Source organism: Nesoenas mayeri (assembly GCF_963082525.1).
Source record: "Nesoenas mayeri genome assembly, chromosome: 20".
In the NCBI taxonomy this organism is placed as follows: domain Eukaryota; kingdom Metazoa; phylum Chordata; class Aves; order Columbiformes; family Columbidae; genus Nesoenas; species Nesoenas mayeri.
In genome coordinates this window covers 5,326,799-5,345,223 of record NC_137569.1, presented here as the reverse complement: position 1 = coordinate 5,345,223, position 18,425 = coordinate 5,326,799, and the positions used below count along the sequence as shown (strand labels likewise).

The following is an 18,425-nucleotide window of genomic DNA, read 5'->3' as shown; positions in this document are numbered from 1 at the left end:
GGTGTCTTGTTCATTTGTTTTACCTGGGTGACTCTGGCTCAGAAAGGTCATTTTTGGTGTTGTTGTGTTTGTTTGTTTGTTTTCTGTGAAACTTCACTTAGTAAAGAACAGTGGTTTCTTAATAATTGCTTTTTTAAATTTGCAGAGTCCCATATAAATGGTGCCTTTGCTTGACCATGAAGTTAAACGGTAGCTATTCAGTGGTGGAATTCTTCAAATATATTGTAAAAATGCACCAGAGAACTTCCATGTAAACAGTAGTTGTAGTCATGAAACTTGTGATGCTTCTGAGGGCAGACAAAAAGGCTTTTTATTATAATTGTGTCTACATGATTTAGATGGGATAATTGTATTTACTGGTCTTAATGCAACACAAGGATGTACTAGTTGTAGTGAATATGCTCAGGTATTTCTATTGTTGATTGATTGTAGTAGTTCTTAACAAAGTTCTAATTTTTTTTATTAATTTCTTTTTCCCTCACCAGACCTTAATTTATTTTGGATTAGGATTCCCATGGCATGTGAACTAGAAGGTAATTTGAAATAGAAGGTCTCTTTAATTTGAAGTGATCAAAATGGTTGGAAAACTCAAACAGAACTTGTTATTGGCGTGTCTGGTGATCAGCTCAGTGACAGTGTTTTATTTGGGCCAACACGCTATGGAGTGTCACCATCGAATAGAAGAACGCAGCCAGCCTGCGAGGATGGAGAGTGTGAAAAGCACAGTAAGAACTGCTTCCGATGTAAATGCAAACAAAACCTTTGCTTACAACAAAGACATGCCTTTAATATTTATTGGAGGAGTACCGCGAAGTGGCACTACCTTAATGCGTGCCATGCTTGATGCCCATCCAGATATTCGATGCGGAGAAGAGACAAGGGTAATCCCACGAATTTTGGCAGTGAAGCAGATGTGGGCAAGATCAAGCAAAGAGAAGATCCGACTGGATGAAGCTGGAGTCACAGATGAGGTTCTGGACTCAGCCATGCAAGCGTTTTTATTGGAAATCATTGTGAAACACGGGGAGCCTGCTCCGTATTTGTGTAACAAAGATCCTTTTGCTTTAAAATCCTTAACTTATCTTGCTAGAATTTTCCCCAATGCCAAATTCCTTCTAATGGTACGGGATGGTCGTGCATCTGTGCATTCCATGATCTCCAGAAAAGTCACAATAGCTGGGTTTGACCTTAACAGCTACAGGGACTGCTTAACCAAATGGAACCGTGCTATAGAAACAATGTATAACCAGTGTATGGAGGTTGGTTTTGAAAGGTGTATGCTGGTACATTATGAACAACTCGTACTGCATCCTGAAAGATGGATGAGAACTCTTTTAAAGTTTCTTCGCATCCCATGGAACCAAGCAGTGCTGCACCATGAAGAAATGATTGGAAAAGCAGGGGGTGTTTCTCTTTCGAAGTGAGTATGAACATTCCTCTTTGTATTGTTGTAAGAGGTAAAATAGTGCACTTTGCTTATAAAAGACTAGTTATAACTTGGTTTCCTGTTTTGAAGTAGATAATGATTATGTCTTGGGAAGCTGATTTATGCTGCAGATTTCCTGCAAAGTAAGAATGATTGTTAACTAACAATTTGCAATGTCAGGTTGCTCCCACCAATCAATTGCCCTGCTAACATATGGGTATGGAGCATATGAATGAACTTTTAATTAATGTTCAGTCTGTCTAACTTGAATTTGGATGTCTAGTGTCAGCCTTTCTTCCAATATAGCTTTGCTTTTCCCTGTGCCCTAAAATAAAGCTGGACTGTTTTATCTAGACTGGTGTTATTCATCCTAGCAAGATCACCCATTTGATTTCAGGAACTTAAGTATTGTCGTCAATGCAAGAATGGCCTTTGAGTTATATTTGCCAGGAACATGCTCTTCCAGGAAACTTGAGATGCTGTTCCAATAAAATAGAGAGCAGAGTTGGCGTGCTTTTCTGTTGGCATGTGCTCCTAAAGGACAAGCATTTTGAATAAAATTAACCTTGTAAGCAAATCTCGTAGTGTTCTGTCATGCCATCTGTGCACTTGACTTAGATACTTTCAGAAACCAAAATCCAGCTCTGCTTAGAAAACCTACACAGGTATTGTAAAAGTGAAAAAAAGGAAAGACAGAGCATGAGGGTGGTGAGGCACTGGACCAGGCTGCCCAGAGAAGCTGTGGATGCTCCGTCCTGGAGGTGATTCTATGATGACTGTGCCAGCAGCTTGTGTGCCCAGTTAAATTCCTTGGCTTCTGTTTTTTGACTATTCATCACTGGACAAATGCTGCTGAGTAATAGAGACACCTTGCATAGCAAGTGGTGTGCGCTAGGTAGAAACCTGGCAAGCTGCTGAACACAGTGTCATTTCATTTTTTAAAAACTACAGTTTTGAGAAATAAAAATTGGGAGATTTTTGTTTATTTAATGCCTAGGAAAGTGACTCTGTGGGTTTTCTAATATATTGTAGGTGAGTACGATTAAAAGCAAATCATAGAGGTATTAGTCAGCGGCTATGAAGAGAACTTAAAACCCAGATAATGGATATAGATTTACAACCTGGAAGTTTTGCATCACTGTTCCCACTGAAGAAACACAGCCACCACCACTGTGTTTTCAGAGCTATCAAGAGGGCATCTCAGCCTTTTTTTTTCTTTTTTCTTTTTTTTTTTCAGTATTGTTCGTTAGCAGATTGAAGCCTTCCGATAACATTAACATGGAGCAGGGTACTGCTTTATGTCTCTGCAAGCTGTATCTGTTAGTTACCTGTATCATGTTACCGCTTCACAGTGGCAGCTGAGGGAGGAGTAAACTTACTGATAGAAATAGGTGGTTGCCAAGGTCTGTTAAGTGTCCTATAAAAATAACCACGCATAACACCATTTCCAGTAAAATGTTATTACCTTACAGTTTCCAGATTAGTGTTTTTAAAAATTAATGGACCTCTGTGCTATAAAACTTAGTAACCTTATTGAATTCACACAGTTTTGAGTAATATTTCTTGCTGAACTTCGTGGAATGGGCTGCGAGGAATTGAGAATACTTGTTCGTGTTTCTAAAAACGAGGAAAATGGATGGTTGAAAGTAAGATGTGGCTTCAGGATTGTTTTTAACCAAACTTTCAAATTCGGTAAATAAAAGAGTATGAAAGTATTCTAGTGACCCTCAATTCAGTATGTTCAGGGAATTCTTTATGCTTTTACTATCTCATGACATGATTTGTGAAAGTAGTTTATATATCAGAAGGCTTTGGCAATAGTGGAAAAAGGATGGTTTGTTAGTGTTATGTCTGTGGTGTTTATCTAATCAAATACCCTTGAAATATATGGCAAGATCTGGTTATCAGCTGCAAGAGACCTTTGTAATTTGATAATTATTAGTGACTTGGTCTTTTGAGGGCTGCAGAAAAAAACAGTGAATATGAAATTCTCTAACTGGGATGTCTCTTTTTTTGTATTATATAATACTAATTGAAACTCTGCAGGGGAAGTTTGAGATTCACCAATTTGAGTTCCTGGTTCCTGTTAAAACCTCCTGCTCTTGGCATCCACAGCTCCTGGCTGTGGGCAGGAACGCTGCCTGCTCCTTCCCCCAGGCAGGGAGTAACTGCCCAGAAAAATGACTCTTTAAGAAGATTCTTGTTAGATAGTTTGCTGATGACTTTAGAGGTGCAGATGGCCTGTTACATTTTGACAACCAAACAAAATACACCTTGCCTTAGCTTTCTCCCACCTGATTCCCCAAAGGAAGGTGCTGACGATAACTTCAGAGGTCATCTAAGGAAATTCCAACTGCTGCTATCCATTGCAACATAAGATGCCTGAATGCGTTTTAACTGTTGGAGGGTTTTTTGAAAAGAAATCTGACATGAGTCTATCTTGAAATATTTAAGAACACTTTGAGAGAGAGATTGCAGTGTCACTACAAGATCTTCATAATGATGTTATTAACTGGTAACAGAAAGCAAGTGTTTAAGAATGTATTTCTAACTAATCTGAAATAAAATTTAATTATGTCAAATGAAATCTGCGAGAGATGAATGAGGCTCTAGGTCAGTGTAACGTGTTTTATTTTCAGGCGTGTATGGAATTAAATGGTGCATGCAGGCTGGTTCCCTTCCAGCCGTGAGCTGGCCACCCACTGGCTTGCAGAATTCTGCAGGCAGAGAGCTAATGCCGTTTCTTTCTTGTTCCAGACTCAGAAAATCTTATGCAACCATCTTTTAATAGTAATATTAGATACTAGACAGCCTGTATTTAAGATTCTGACTATGTCTGTTCCCCTGGCTGCTTGGTTTGAGGAAACCGTTGGCTACCTTAGTCTCTTCTCCTGTATTTGCTTAGTAATCCCTGCTTTTTGTGTTGCTCATGCAGCCCTAGCCTCAAAGTTGTTCTATTTTACTTAGTATTTTTGCCCCTTATTTTGTTTTTTATCCAGCTCCAAGGATAAATACTGCAAGGGTTTTAAGGATGTCCACCGCAGCATTTGTAGTAGCGGGAAACCTGTGGTTTGAAGTTATTGCCAACGTGGCTGTTCAAGGAATGTATTATGGCTGGGCTACATGCTATAACCAGTATTGTTAATATAGCTCTGGCACTTGCATTCTAACTGAAAACAGCTGTGCTGACCACTGATGCAAAGAAATGTCAACCCTTTTATAGCAATTTTTGTTAGGCTTATTATGAGAATAGCTGTCTAGGCAAAATTACTTCAGAATATACTATTTTTAATGCATACCTTTCATTTGATTCTAGTGCATATATAGAAGTATTTGGGATTAGTTCTATGTTCTGTGCTACCAGCTGCTTTTAAAGCTGTAACTGTGCCTGTGGTTTTGCAGTGGAGCCTGGGAGCACTGACCAGGCAGCATTTGCCATATGCACACATAATTAAATTTGCCAAGACTTGGTATGTTCCCTTGTTTTGCTCTGTTTGCTTTTTGCATGTTTCTTTCCTCCTGTCCCCAGTCTGTCTTCCCCCATACTCTCCTATGTTCTTCGGACTGAATTGTTTTACTTTCCACCTTAACTGAAAGGACAGAAAAGGATTTAAACAGAAGACCAAATGTGGTATAGTGTATTTTTGAATCTATGCCTAGGAGCAGCTAAATGCTGTTCCCTGCTTATCTCTTGCCATCTATTAGTCACCAGGAAATGTTTCATGCTGAGCTTATTGTTACCAAGAGTAAAATGGCAGTGAGGCAAAACATATGTATCTTAAGTGTGCTTTTTCTTCAGCACCAGGTAGCCATATGTCTGCTAATTTAGGTCCTAATTGCTGTATAGCACCCATTGTTTTGGGGTTCAAATAAGGTATTAGCCAAGCCTATTACCTGGTTCTTACAGTATCACCCTTATTTTAAATGGTTGACTCAATTTGCAGTTTTGGTGAAGGGATTTTGGGCTTGGCTGGCTCAAAGAGGGAGAGGACTGTAAATCTTATATTTTTCAAACACCTAGTGTTAAATATTTCTTGAGGGTTTCACCCACCGTGGTTCTACAGACTCATGACCCTCGTGGTGCTCTGTCCTCTGCCTTGCCACTTTGAACTTCTTAAACTCGACTCTTAATGGCTCTTTTCTTGCTAATTTGATGTGAAGTCAACTGCTTATCTACTAATTAGAAGAATAAAAAAGGCAGTGCCCAGGCGTTTTAGTTTGCTATACAGACTTGTGATCTCAGGCCAGTAGCCTTCAGGAATCTAAAGGTTTTAATGCTAGTGAAGGAGCAAGTAGTGGTTGGAATGCAAAATATAACCTTTCTTTCTTCCTCTACAGAGTTGAAAGATCTACTGACCAAGTAATCAAGCCCGTCAATGTGGAAGCATTGTCAAAGTGGGTTGGGAAGATACCTGCTGATGTTCTGCAAGACATGCCAGTGATTGCACCCATGCTCGCAAAACTGGGCTACGATCCATACGCCAATCCACCAAATTACGGAAAGCCAGATCAAAAAGTTGTGGAAAACACGAGGAGGGTAAGACATTTTTGCGTGTTTAATTATTGACCAAGTGGATGTGAGCTGTAGAGCGGAAGAGTCTTGTGTTTTCTTTATTATTTTAAAGTCTATTTCTAATACCTTTTGATACTTAGCAATATGTTTTCCTTGCCATGGGGGGAAGAAGGAAGAATTCAGTCAGAGCTTGAGCACTGAAAGTCTGGCTCCTGCTTTTTGTGTTCAGTTTGGTTCGTCGTCCTTTACCCCAGCCCAGGCTTGAGCTCTATTCTTTGGTGTATGTAGCTGAACCTCCTGAGAATCGTCCAGATCGTTGAGGAGCTGGTTAGTAGTGGGAAGAAGCTAGCTTTCTCACTGGGCATCAAACTGGATTGATTGAGCTCGGCTTTTTATACATGAGGGTTGGCAGAAGCTCTGCCACAAAATTACACCCCAAATACTTGGTAGAATTTGAAAAGTGACCCATGGAAAATGGCCCAAGGTGATCAAAATGACAGATTTTTCCAATTCTTTGCTGTCCTTTGTAGAACAAATAAAAGATGGAGGAAGGTCTGGTGCTGATTAACCTAAACTTAAGGACTTTAGTCTGAATTTAATGTTGTTGGAATTTGAGTAGTTAGGCTATACAGCTGTTTATCCCTGGAGGTATCCATTGAAAAGCTCATTACCATTGTTTGAAATAAGAATAATTAACTCTTTATTTCTGTTATTTGGAGAATGTATATTTTATGAAAAGAAGGCGACTTCCTGCTGCAGAAAAGTAATCACTGGAAAAATTGAATTAACCAGTTTAAAAGGATTGTCTTCCACTAGGCCTCCAATATAAAAAAAAAGGTTGGTTTGCTGATGGGTTGGGTAGTAATGAAAACCAAAATCACCGGGGAAACTTTCATTAAACAGCTGATTAATGTATTAAAGGATGGCAGGTTGACTGTTTTAATAGTTGTTAGCTCAGCATGGAAGAGGTAACTCACCTTTTCTGGTAGGGGTGGTGTTTTGCATTTTATAGGTTTCCTGGTACTTACTGTTTTAAAAGGCTCACAAACAAACTAACTTTTCTGCACTCAACCCCTTTAGAATAAAATAAGTGTTCAATAATACTTCATGGAGCCTTGAAAACTAAATCCTTGTGCACCTACCTGTAGATGCTATAAAACAGCGACTTGGATCCAAATTGGTTTTGTAGTGCAATAACTTAAAGTTGGTTATCACTTACTGATACAATTTAAATAAGTTTTTATAGTATGATGACCTTTCTGAGCCCTCTCCCTGTGCACAGCGAGCTCAGCTGGAGTTGTAAAAACCACATGGATTTCAGTCGCTTACTGTTGGGTGGCTTCTTGAAATCTATTTCAAATGCCAGGGAGAAATGTAGGCAATAAACAAAGCCACAAGCATACCTTTAAAACAAATAATGCCTAATTTAAAAGGCTGAAGTGTATTGAGGCTTTTTCACAAGTTTTCTTTGAAGCATAGTCAGTTTGTTTACTAATGTTAAACACAGCTGTGAAAAACTGGAGGTTACTGCTATAATAGCTGATATAAATATTGCAGGCATACAGAACACTTGTTAATATTTTGACTGTTATTTGAATTTAATAGTTTTACTTATAGCCCAAGATAGTATTTTAATTGTGTGGCTATTTATTGCAGTACCCAGTATACTTTTTCCTAGTCACTTGTTCTTTAACAAAATTGCTTTTGTATAGATCAAACGAGGGAGATGTTGTGTATTAAGACTAAAATCCAAAAAAGCAAAAGGAATAAAGATGGCTGGTCTTCAGAACTGACAATATTCCTTTTGAAAATGGAGAAACATGAGACTTTCAAAATGTCGTGTGCCCCAAGGAGCCCTTTAAAACAACGGCTCAAATCACTGAGTGTGCGTTTGGGCGGCTCAAATTCCTACTTTGCTTTGTTTCATCCCAGCTGGTTCCCAGCAAATCCCTGCTCAGACTGTTGGGTCCTCTGTCCTTCTCTGTGACTATGGAAACATTCATGTCCTGATGGTTTCAAGATTTAAGGCTTCCCAGCTCCCAGAACAGTTTGCTCAGGTTGTGTAATTCTGCAGGCAGGAGGCTCATCAGCCTTGCTAGAAGTGCCAGCTGCCCGGCCATCCTGCGTTGTCACGATGCTGCCACCCAGCTTGGCCTGAAACCAAGTTTGTTTTGAATAATAATAATAACATTCTGGTTGGTGATCAGTGGGAGCTGACTCACTTCTGAAATACGAGTTGTTTTGTTTTCTGCACAGCTTTATTTTTTTTTAATTTGAGGATGGAGGGCATATATTTTGAAACACTACAAGGTGTCTGGAAAGAGTTGGGGGAGAAGGAGGGGGGTGGAAACTGTTAGTTTTGCCCATCAGGGATAGCATGTGCAGCATGTGCCCTGTGGGTTTCCCCTTCTCTTCTGTGAACCTATGCTATTAATAATTACTTTTTGCTGCTACAGCTTGGAGAAAAAGGGCATTTATTAAAGAAAGAAGAAATTCATTTAGATTTTTCCAGCCTTTAGGGACTGGCATGTGACAAGCTAAGCGTGTTATTTCACACTCTTAGCTGGTGAATTTGTAAATGACTGCAGCACTACTTTTGTTCTTTCTTTTAAAATTTATTCACATACAATAGTCTTTCACAGAGTTTTGTGCTGGGTATATTGTTGGAAATGAAGTTATCCAAATAAAAACTATCCAAAGTTACTCCTCAGTATATAATAATATATATAAATCTTGCATGTAACCATTTATTGCTTCACTTTGTTTGGAAGCTGCTCTGTTTTCTTTATATTTGTGGTCTCTGAGAACTTTAAACCGAGCACCAAACTTGAATTTTGTTCATTGAAAACTGATGAAGTTTAGACTACTGAAGCTGAACTGTATTGTGTTAGAGTGACCAACTTGAAATGCTGTTGAATTATCTGACACTTGTTATTCCAATAGCATTGGAGTTTCTTAATCTATTTAAAATGGCATGAGCTTGCACTTCAGATCACAGAATCACAGAATGCTAGGGACTGGAAGGGACTTCGAAATATCATCCAGTCCAATCCCCCCGCCGGAGCAAGAACAGCCAGATGAGGTTACACAGGAAGGTGTACAGGTGGGTTTTGAATGTCTCCAGAGAAGGAGACTCCACAACCTCCCTGGGCAGCCTCGTCCAGTGTCTGTCACCCTTACTGAGAAGAAGTTTCTTCTCGAATTGAAGTGGAACCTTTTGTATTCCAGTTTGAACCCATTACCCCTTGTCCTGTCATTGGTTGTCACCGAGAAGAGCCTGGCTCCATCCTCCTGACACTCACCCTTTAGATATCTGTAAACACTAATGAGGTCACCCCTCAGTCTCCTCTTCTCCAAGCTCAAGAGCCCCAGCTCCCTCAGCCTTTCCTCACACAGGAGATGCTCCGCTCCCTTCAGCATCTTTGTTGCCCTGCGCTGGACTCTCTCCAGCAGTTCCCTGTCCTGCTGGAACTGAGGGGCCACAACTGGACACAATATTCCAGGTGTGGTCTCACCAGGGCAGAGTAGAGGGGGAGGAGAACCTCTCTGGACCTACTGACCACCCCCCTTCTAATCCACCTCAGGATGCCATTGGCCTTCCTGGCCACAAGGGCCCAGTGCTGGCTCATGGTCATCCTGCTGTCCACCAGGACCCCCAGCAATAGGAAAGGGGAAGGATTGATTATATTTTTTTTTCCTGGTGTGGTTTTTAGGAGGGGAGTGTTTCAGTTTGGGGGGGGTTATGTAATGCTGGCTCAAATTGCTTGTGGAAGCTGCAACAACAGGGTGGAAGCCCAACACCACTGAAATTCCTGGCAGAGGAGATTCTGGCTCCACCTAAAGATGGAATAACACTGTGTCATGTAGCTCATTGCTATCAGATATGTTAAAAAACAAACACGAGTTATTCTTACAGAGCGTTCTTGTTTTGTATGATTAAAAGCAAAACGTGCTTAGAGCTAGATATCTTCTTTTGAATGCAGACAGGTCAGCATTTTATGATTAAAAGTCTGCGCATTGCCCAGGTGTAGAAGATAATTTTAAAAGATTCCAAACTAAAGTTCTGTTGGTCTCCAGGTACAATGTGGTGGTGTGAAATAAGACATCTGTGACAGTACCTCCACTGGTGAAGTACAAATCTAACACAAATAGAACAGATTTTTCAGATATTTTCAATAACAGCCATTAACTTTTTGTTTATCTTTTTTTTATGTTAGGCCCAACAATATTATCTTTTATAACACCTTATCTTGTCTTTGTTAAGGAACGCGGACCAGAGAGAACAAGGTCCAAGTAGAGTTGCACTATTCAGCACATCTCTGCATGTGACCCCCTCAAGGGGCAACCTTGAGTTATTCAGTGAATGCAGAATTGTGCTGGCTTGTGTTTTTCTTAGAACTCTGTTCCTGATCTGTTCATTATAATGATTGCAAGGGTCCCTTCCTTATGTATAAGTGGCTACTTCTTTTTCCCCCTAGGGTTTTAAATTCTACATCCTGAACATAAAGGAAAATAACATCTTGTAACTAAAATGAGTTTTAACCTGTAAATTATGCAGAAAGTGCAAATAATTAAGCTGTCTGAACTGGAAGCCCAATCTCTGTATATTGAATTACAAAAGTAGAATCGCTCCGTGTTAGAGGAGTATCGGAGATGTCCTTATCATATTGTGAGTTTTTATAAAGTGCATGTCAGCAGTTTAACAGAATATACTGAAAGTGGAGAACAGCTCATAACTGCAGGACTCTGAATTATGCCCAGTAGAAACTGGCTTATTGTTGTGTTATGGTTGGCGAAGTGGTTTCCTTTCACATCTGTAATGTATTACATCCAATTTTCTTTGGCACATCCTTCCTACTAAATGAATTTGTATGCTTGGAATACATATTCTAGTAATTTCTTTTAACTTCTTCGTTACGTTCCTTGCCCCTGGAGAGACGGAAGTGCACAGAACTCTATAGAAAAAGCTATGGTTTTCATGATGACTGTTTAAATATGCGTGGGTTCTTCTAATCACATCCGAAAGCTGTTATCTCTCTCTGGTTTATGTTCTGTTGATGGTATTTTCTGCAGTAACATCTAGAGGAAAAAACAGGGTTCTATTAACTCCTGTTTCGTGCCTGTTTTAAATTGTGAGGAAGTGTCTCCTGCTGTTAAGAGTCGATATCCATGACAATCATGACCTCAAGGCTTTGTATTTGAGGCTTTAAAGACAGAAACAATCTATGATAAAGGGTGCAAGTGTATTTATAAACTAATGCATGAGAATAATTACTTGTGCTGTCAAAGGTGGGTAATTGTGGAGCTGTGGTGTAATGACGAGCTGCTCAAGGAGCTTAGAAAAAAAGGCCGTGCATCTCTAAAAAAATATATCTACAAAATTAGGTATGATCTGTCTTTTGGCAGACATTCATAGGCCTGTCTAGAATCTTGCTCTTCATGTTGTTTCTACTGGCTAAATATTTACATCTCACATGTCCCATTTCTTGGCAGTTCCAACAGAGAGGTGAAGAATTGTGTAAGCCATGGGAGCTGCCTTAAAAGTTGAGGAAAGGCTGAAAGAGCAAGATGAGGGCACCTCCATGTACTGTGCAGTGAAGGATTGTTTCTAGAAAGGGCCTCTGAGCTGCTTTTGCTGGTGTTCCTTTTTTTCTTTACTTTTCTTTTTTTCAGTTGAATATCAATAGCTTTATATTCTTCAACTTTGATGTTTTGAAAATCCAGCAAGCGCAAGCACACTAACCTGCAGGTGAACTTATAGACAAAAAGACCCATTATCTCTCCCTATTGGAACTGGCCAGACATAATGTGACTTTCTAAACCAGGCTTGCAAGTGGGTGAAAAGGAGTGCTTTAATCTCCTGTGAAGATGAATTTCAGGTTATAGTTCTGAGTTACTTATGTTCTTAAGCTTTGAGTATTTATAAGTGTTTTCTCGGACAACTGGATGTGAAACTTGCTTACTGATCTCTTTTTGAGAATAATATGCATTTAGTTTGGTTATAAGAATGCATTTGTTTGTTGGTTTGTTTGTTTGTGTGTGTGCGTTTTGGTGTTTTTTCTTTTTTAAATAGAACAGCCTGAATACTGCCAACACTGAACAACAAACTGACACAGGCTTCAGATTTTCACCCTCCCCCCCCTTTGGAAATCCATTTGAACTTGCAAAATAATTCCCTTAGAAATGGTAAATGCCATTTCTGCTCAATTTTACTGAATTCTTGCTTAGACTGGAAATTATTCCAATGTCCTGCCTCTACCTCTCTGCTGCCACTCTCTGAATAATGCATTTTAGACTTAGAAATTGGTCAGAAAAGAATTTTGAATCTGAAACCTCTTAATTTCTTTGGCTGTACACGGAGTCATTGTTTATAGAATTTCTGGATTGCACTTGGTCCCCGGGTTTTGATTCAAAAGGGGCCACTTACTGTTTTTGGAACTACTTTAAACCAGTTTGTATGGAGTCTTAATCGTGACAAAACCAGCTTTCTAAATAATAGCAGTTCTGAATGAAAATTAGGCATGCATGTGTGTTAAACCTGATTTTCTTGGGCCTGTAATTGGTTAGATTTGCCTTTGTAAATTGTGGTGTGGAAATTGTGATATTTAAATATTTAATATTAGTATCTTATGTCCTTGAAACATTTTATCTTTCCAAGCTATGACATTAGTGTCATTACTTTTCTTAATATTGCTGGTGGATTAATCACAGAATCACAGAATGTCAGGGGTTGGAAGGGACCTGGAAAGCTCATCCAGTGCAATCCCCCCATGGAGCAGGAACACCCAGATGAGGTTACACAGGAAGGTGTCCAGGCGGGTTTGAATGTCTGCAGAGAAAGAGACTCCACAACCTCCCTGAGAAGAAGTTTATTCTCAAATTCAAGTGGAACCTCTTGTGTTCCAGTTTGAACCCATTACCCCTTGTCCTATCATTGGTTGTCACCGAGAAGAGCCTGGCTTCATCCTCCTGACACTCACCCTTTATATATCTGTAAACATTAATGAGGTCACCCCTCAGTCTCCTCCAAGCTCAAGAGCCCCAGCTCCCTCAGCCTTTCCTCACATGGGAGATGCTCCACTCCCTTCAGCATCTTTGTTGCTCTCCACTATTAATGCCTGTTAGGAGTTAATGTTGTTCTTTCAAAGGGTATAACAATGGTAAGCTTTTCAGAGCAGACATATATAGATATATAATATAAAAATTAGATCAAGGCATAATTGCAGGAGAAGGAAAGAAGCAAGTCTCCAGAGAGGCAAACATAGTTTTGGTCACTCTGGTTCTGAATCAGTTGCAAATGTACCGTAATCATCAGTATTAACTGTTTTTAAGAATTCACAGATAATGGCTGCAGTGATTTGCACAAAAAGATGAAGCAGTTCATCTGTTTCTTCCAACATCAGCACTAGTTCAGTAAAAGATACTGGTTTTTCTTGTGAACCTTGCCTAGATCGTTCTGTAGTGTTTTCTGATATTATTAGATTGTTGATTTGTAACTTCCATTTCTGCTCTCTAGAACACAGCCCACATTTTAATGGCTTGGTTGAAAGCTTAAAATATGAAATACTCGCCTTCATTTATAAATATTTATAGTATCTCTGAGCTCCAGTAAGCCACACGCCAAATTTTTGACCGGTGTGGCTTTCATTAAGGTTTCCATGGGAATGACAGTACCCCCCCAGCTGAATAGAAATGAGCTGTGCCTGTCGTTTTGAATCAACCTTTCTATTTTATCTAAAATATGGAACATCGGAAGGAACAGAGTTCTGCCATCTATGTGTATAATAATTCCTGCTCTCATGTTGGGACTCAGCAAAGCCTCGTTGTTTGGAGATGTTTGGCCTGGCGATGGAGAGGGCTGAAAACTACCAGCACCTCTGTCCCTCCATGTGAGTCACACATTTAATGGGCTGAGGCCTCATCCAGATGGCACATTCTGAGCTGACTCAGCTGCTGTCCCAGCCACTGCAGTGTATTAACAAACTAAATGAGTACAGCTTTATATTCTGGTCATCTATTAATAGGAAAGCGGAGAAAATGGGTATTGTTAATAAGCATCCCTGAGCGTTCGTCCTTTGATGCAACAGCAAACCAGGAAGCGGAACTCTGAGGCTCTAGAGTAGCCCCGTTGCCATTCTATGGCGTTATAGAATTTCTAAGTAGGTTTGTGACTTTTGATTTTATATGATTACAGTTACACAAGACTACAAAGAACTCATGACATTAGGGTGTGCAGTCTTTTTGGTTCAGTAGAAATGATGGTAAAGCTCTTCAAGTATACTTTTCTGGAGAAAAGAAAAAAAACAGCAAACAACCACCAACCAACCAAAAACCACCACCAACCAACCACCACATACACAAACCCGGAATGCTTATTTCTCCCCTTCGGAACTGTAAACTGTATTCCAGTTTAATCTCAGAAGGAAACAGCTCTTAGGAAGTATCCTCTACAGAGAAGGCAATATGTTGCCAATTTAATTCCTAATTAGTCAGATAGTGGAAACACTTGTTTGGTGGGGCTGTTGCTATGTCTGAGGATGTTTATTGCTTGCTCTTTCTCTAAACAGCGTTGTTTCAGAATTAATATTATGCTCTAAAAGATTGGAAATTGCAGTATTGACAAACTCGTGAACTCAGGCTGGTAATGAGGCTACAGTTGTGAAATTTATAATCTTAAGAGCTGCTGACTAGAACTTTGTGACACTCCTGCTAGTAAGTGGAGCTCTTCTGTACTCTTATATGAAGCTATTAAATCTATATATCTATTAGTATAGAACAGAATATACTGTTCCAGTTGGAAGGGACCTACGACGGTCATCTAGTCCAAATAGGAAAGAATTATCCCACTGAACTGTTTTTTTTCCATCCCCTTAACGAGCTCTTTAGCATTTGATACAGTAGTGAACGCTGGCTTTGAGTCATATATTGTTTTCTGTTTCTCCAGGTCTATAAAGGTGAATTTCAGCTTCCTGACTTTCTCAAAGAAGTGCCACAGGTACAGTATTGTATTTATTTCCTTTTTGTGGGTATAGTGGCAAGTTAGTACACCACTAGTCTTTACAAACCACTTCTTCGTAAATTTGATTTTCTGTTTGATTGTGTTTCCAACTGCATTCCTTTTCCTCACGTAGACATGATGGGAAGGGTTTGGGCTGTAACCACAAGCCCGTTTACGGACCCAGTTCAGTTTGGAAGGTGGCATCTCCTGCTGCCAGGCAGCTCTTCTGTGTCTCCTGGAGGTACCAGAGCAGAGAGGACGGGCTTGTTCATGGACCTGTCTGTTGGGTGCTCCATTTTGGTAGCTCAAAGGGCTTCTGTGTGTGTGTGTTTTTCTTTTTTTCCTCTCTAATGTGTAGGGAAATGAACTCTCCCTCCCATAGCCTTGCAGATTTAAGATCTGCTAATCTAGCAGATCAGTTTTTGTAGGCTGCATAATTGATAGTAAATGTCTAAATGCCATCAAAAGTGCTCTCTACATTGTACTCTGGTAAAAAAAATGGCAAGTGGCTCATCACTGTTACCAGCTTGGGGTGTGTTCAAGTAAAGCTAAGTAGAAAAATACTTGGTTGGGTTGTTTTTTGTGTTTTGTTTTGTTTCTTCAATTCCTCCTGCATATACAAGACTACAGTGCTGCAGAATTGGGAGAGATGGCATTTTAGGGGCTTTCTGCCTTCAGAATTTTGTATCTCTGTGACTACAAGAGGCATTCTTGTCTCCCAGCAGCCTCAATGGGAGCTGTAGGTTGCCAGGCCTTCGGAGTTACCCATTATTATTGTTGTCGTTGCTGCTATTTTATGACTTCCAAAAAATGCCAGTCGTGGAGCTTCCTCAGCCTCCTGCAAGGCTTTATTCTTCTTTTCCAAGAGCTGGAGGCCACCACCATTCTTTACTTATCTTTTGTTCTGTTCAGCTGCTCATTCTTTTGGGTGGGAGGGGGTTGTCTCTTTGCTGACCAGTGTTCACTTCGACCACATGTGATCTTTTTGCAGGGTAATGCTGTTCAAGGGGCACAACTTTAGCGTAACTGTTTAAAAATAGGAGTGAGTAGGCAAAGCAGTGCATAGAAGTGGTAACTTGCAGCATAACCATACCCAAATATGCCAATACTTTAAGCAAAAGAGGGAAAGATTATATGCTTCTCTCCTGGTTTCTAAAAAGCCTGTAAAATGGCTAGAAGTAGACAATTGATTTACAATGCTTCCGTTACTTTGTATTTCTACTTGATTTCCTGACTTTAATGATATGTACAGTACAAAAGTTCATTTAGAATGTAAGTAGCCTATCAAAATTAAAATAATTTGCAGTGTCTTTAGTTTGAAAAGAAGAAAATAACCTACCGGGCACAAGCTTTCCTGACTTTGGATCCTCAGTATTAAGAAAAGACTCTTTGATTATGACTTTTGTTAGTTATAGAGATTGAAGAATACCCGGCAGAATCTACCACATGCAAACAAAGCACTTTGACATATTCTGTTGATTCAAATGACAACTTAATTGATTAAAAAGGAAAATTGGTTTCTTTTGTTCCAGCCAAAGAAGACAGTAGAAAGGAAGTCCCGTGGCAAGATAAAATGAACATGGATCAGTAAAGTCAAATAGCTGCGGTGTCTGTTTCATGTTTTCAGAATATAACTTTTTGCTGTGGACACCAAATCTTTCTGATAAATCTTTGTGTGATCTCTAGTGTGGGCTTTGCTCTTATTACTCGATGTTTCACCTGCTCTCACCTTTTGAACTGTTGGTGCTCGTGCTTTGCAAGTTGTGCTCAGCTAATAGAAAACCATTGAGAACCTGGCACCACGCAGCTCCGTGTGCTGTTGCTCACAGCATCGTTCACTCTTGACTGCTGGCCAAAATGTCTCTGCAGCTTAATGGCAAGACAACTATATAAACGTGTGCTGCTTCAAAGTTATTGTCAGCAAATCGTGCTGAGAAATTGTGCTGTAGTTATTTCTAATGCTTTCAAATGCAATTGTTATTTCAAGATGATCTACAACCTCACAGTTGCAGCATAAGCAAGCGGAGGGTGTGTCAGAACGGGAGATTAAGTATTGCTGATAAGGATTTCTGGAAAATGCAGGGAGATGAGCCACCTGTAGAATGTAGCACACCGTGATAGGCAGTGTGCTAGCAAAATAAATGATCCTTGATCTGTTAGTTAAATTATGCTGTTTGTATTTCCCAGTTACCTTTTGATACAGCAAAAGAACTTGATCCACTACTACTGGTAAATGTCCTCTTTCAGTCCATATAATATGGAGCTTTCAAAATAGGAATCTGCTAAATTTGAGGAGGTGGATTTGTAGTCAGCTGTGTATGATTACAGTATTTACCAAACTCTGAGCAGATTCCCCCAAAGTAAAGAAAGATCATCTAAAAAGCAAAAATAAGCTTTGTGAAATAGTAAGAGAATATTGCTTGAGCCATAAAAACTGATAGTGGAGATGAAATTGATGCTGATAGTGTTCTCCCTTAGTATTACATTGAAGATAAGATTAACATAATGTAACCAAACAGCTAGATGGTTTGGAGTGCAAACATTGGTGCGGATAATGAGATTTGTTTTCCTCTAATGTAAAATAGCTAATTTCTTTTTAATTATTTACTTAACAGACTGAACCTATGGAATAGAAGATACAATGGATGTTTCTTGCACAGAAGGTAATAAAAGAGCATGCAGTCCTGCTCATTTGCTCCTCTTGATTTGTTAAGGTGATTTTTTTTAACTTATGTAACTCCATATAAGATTCTGGGTAAGAAAAATATGAAGACATGGATCTTGATTCAGAATCTGTAGAAATCCCATTGAGGTAAGTCCTAGTGGTGAGAGCCACAAAAGCGTAGTTTATGTGATTTAAGGATCACAGTCCAGCTGTACGTGGCTCATCATAATTTGCAGTATTGGACTGTAAGCATTATTTTAGAGCCTGAAATTGAAAGGAATAAGTAAAACTGCTGCTATTGTCCAGGCATTCTTCAGCAGAATTTCCTGTGTATTTTAGTACCTGTGTGTCTCTTGGCACTGTGGCATACTCGCACAACAAATTCAGGTTCACATTTTAAGAGAACAGTGAAACTTTAAAGAAGACTCTTGAATGTCTTTTTCTTCCTATTTTAAGTCACTTGCCCTTTCTAGATAGAGGAATCAGCTAAAGATAATCTGATTTGCATCATTTGCTTTTAGGATGTCCCATAGCCAGTATTTTCAAGAAATTGTATTGTAGTTGTTGAATTAACAATAGCAAGATTGTGCAGGGAACTCAGGAAATTCCAGACTAGTAAACAAATGGATGGTGCAAGATTTACTGTATTAATCCAGGATTTTTACTTGTCAGCTGTGTTATCAAATGTTCTAGCTTGACATATCAGGAACAAGTGGGTCATTAGGGGCAGTCAACACGGCTTCACCAAGGGGAAGTCGTGCTTGACCAACCTCATTGACTTTTATGAGGACATAACAAGATGGATGGATGACAGCAGAGCGGT

At 39.5% G+C, this 18,425-nt stretch overlaps 1 protein-coding gene across 1 annotated transcript; it reads left to right on the top strand.

The window, feature by feature from the left end:
• Window positions 1-575: 575 nt before the first annotated feature.
• On the top strand, window positions 576-16,514 carry TPST1 (tyrosylprotein sulfotransferase 1; the record flags this gene model as incomplete). The annotated part of the gene is made up of 4 exons (XM_080357050.1): window positions 576-1,420; window positions 5,765-5,963; window positions 14,884-14,934; window positions 16,470-16,514. 4 exons carry the CDS (start codon window positions 576-578, stop codon window positions 16,512-16,514), a joined length of 1,140 nt encoding a protein of 379 aa, XP_080213176.1.
• Between the last annotated feature and the right edge of the window lie 1,911 nt (window positions 16,515-18,425).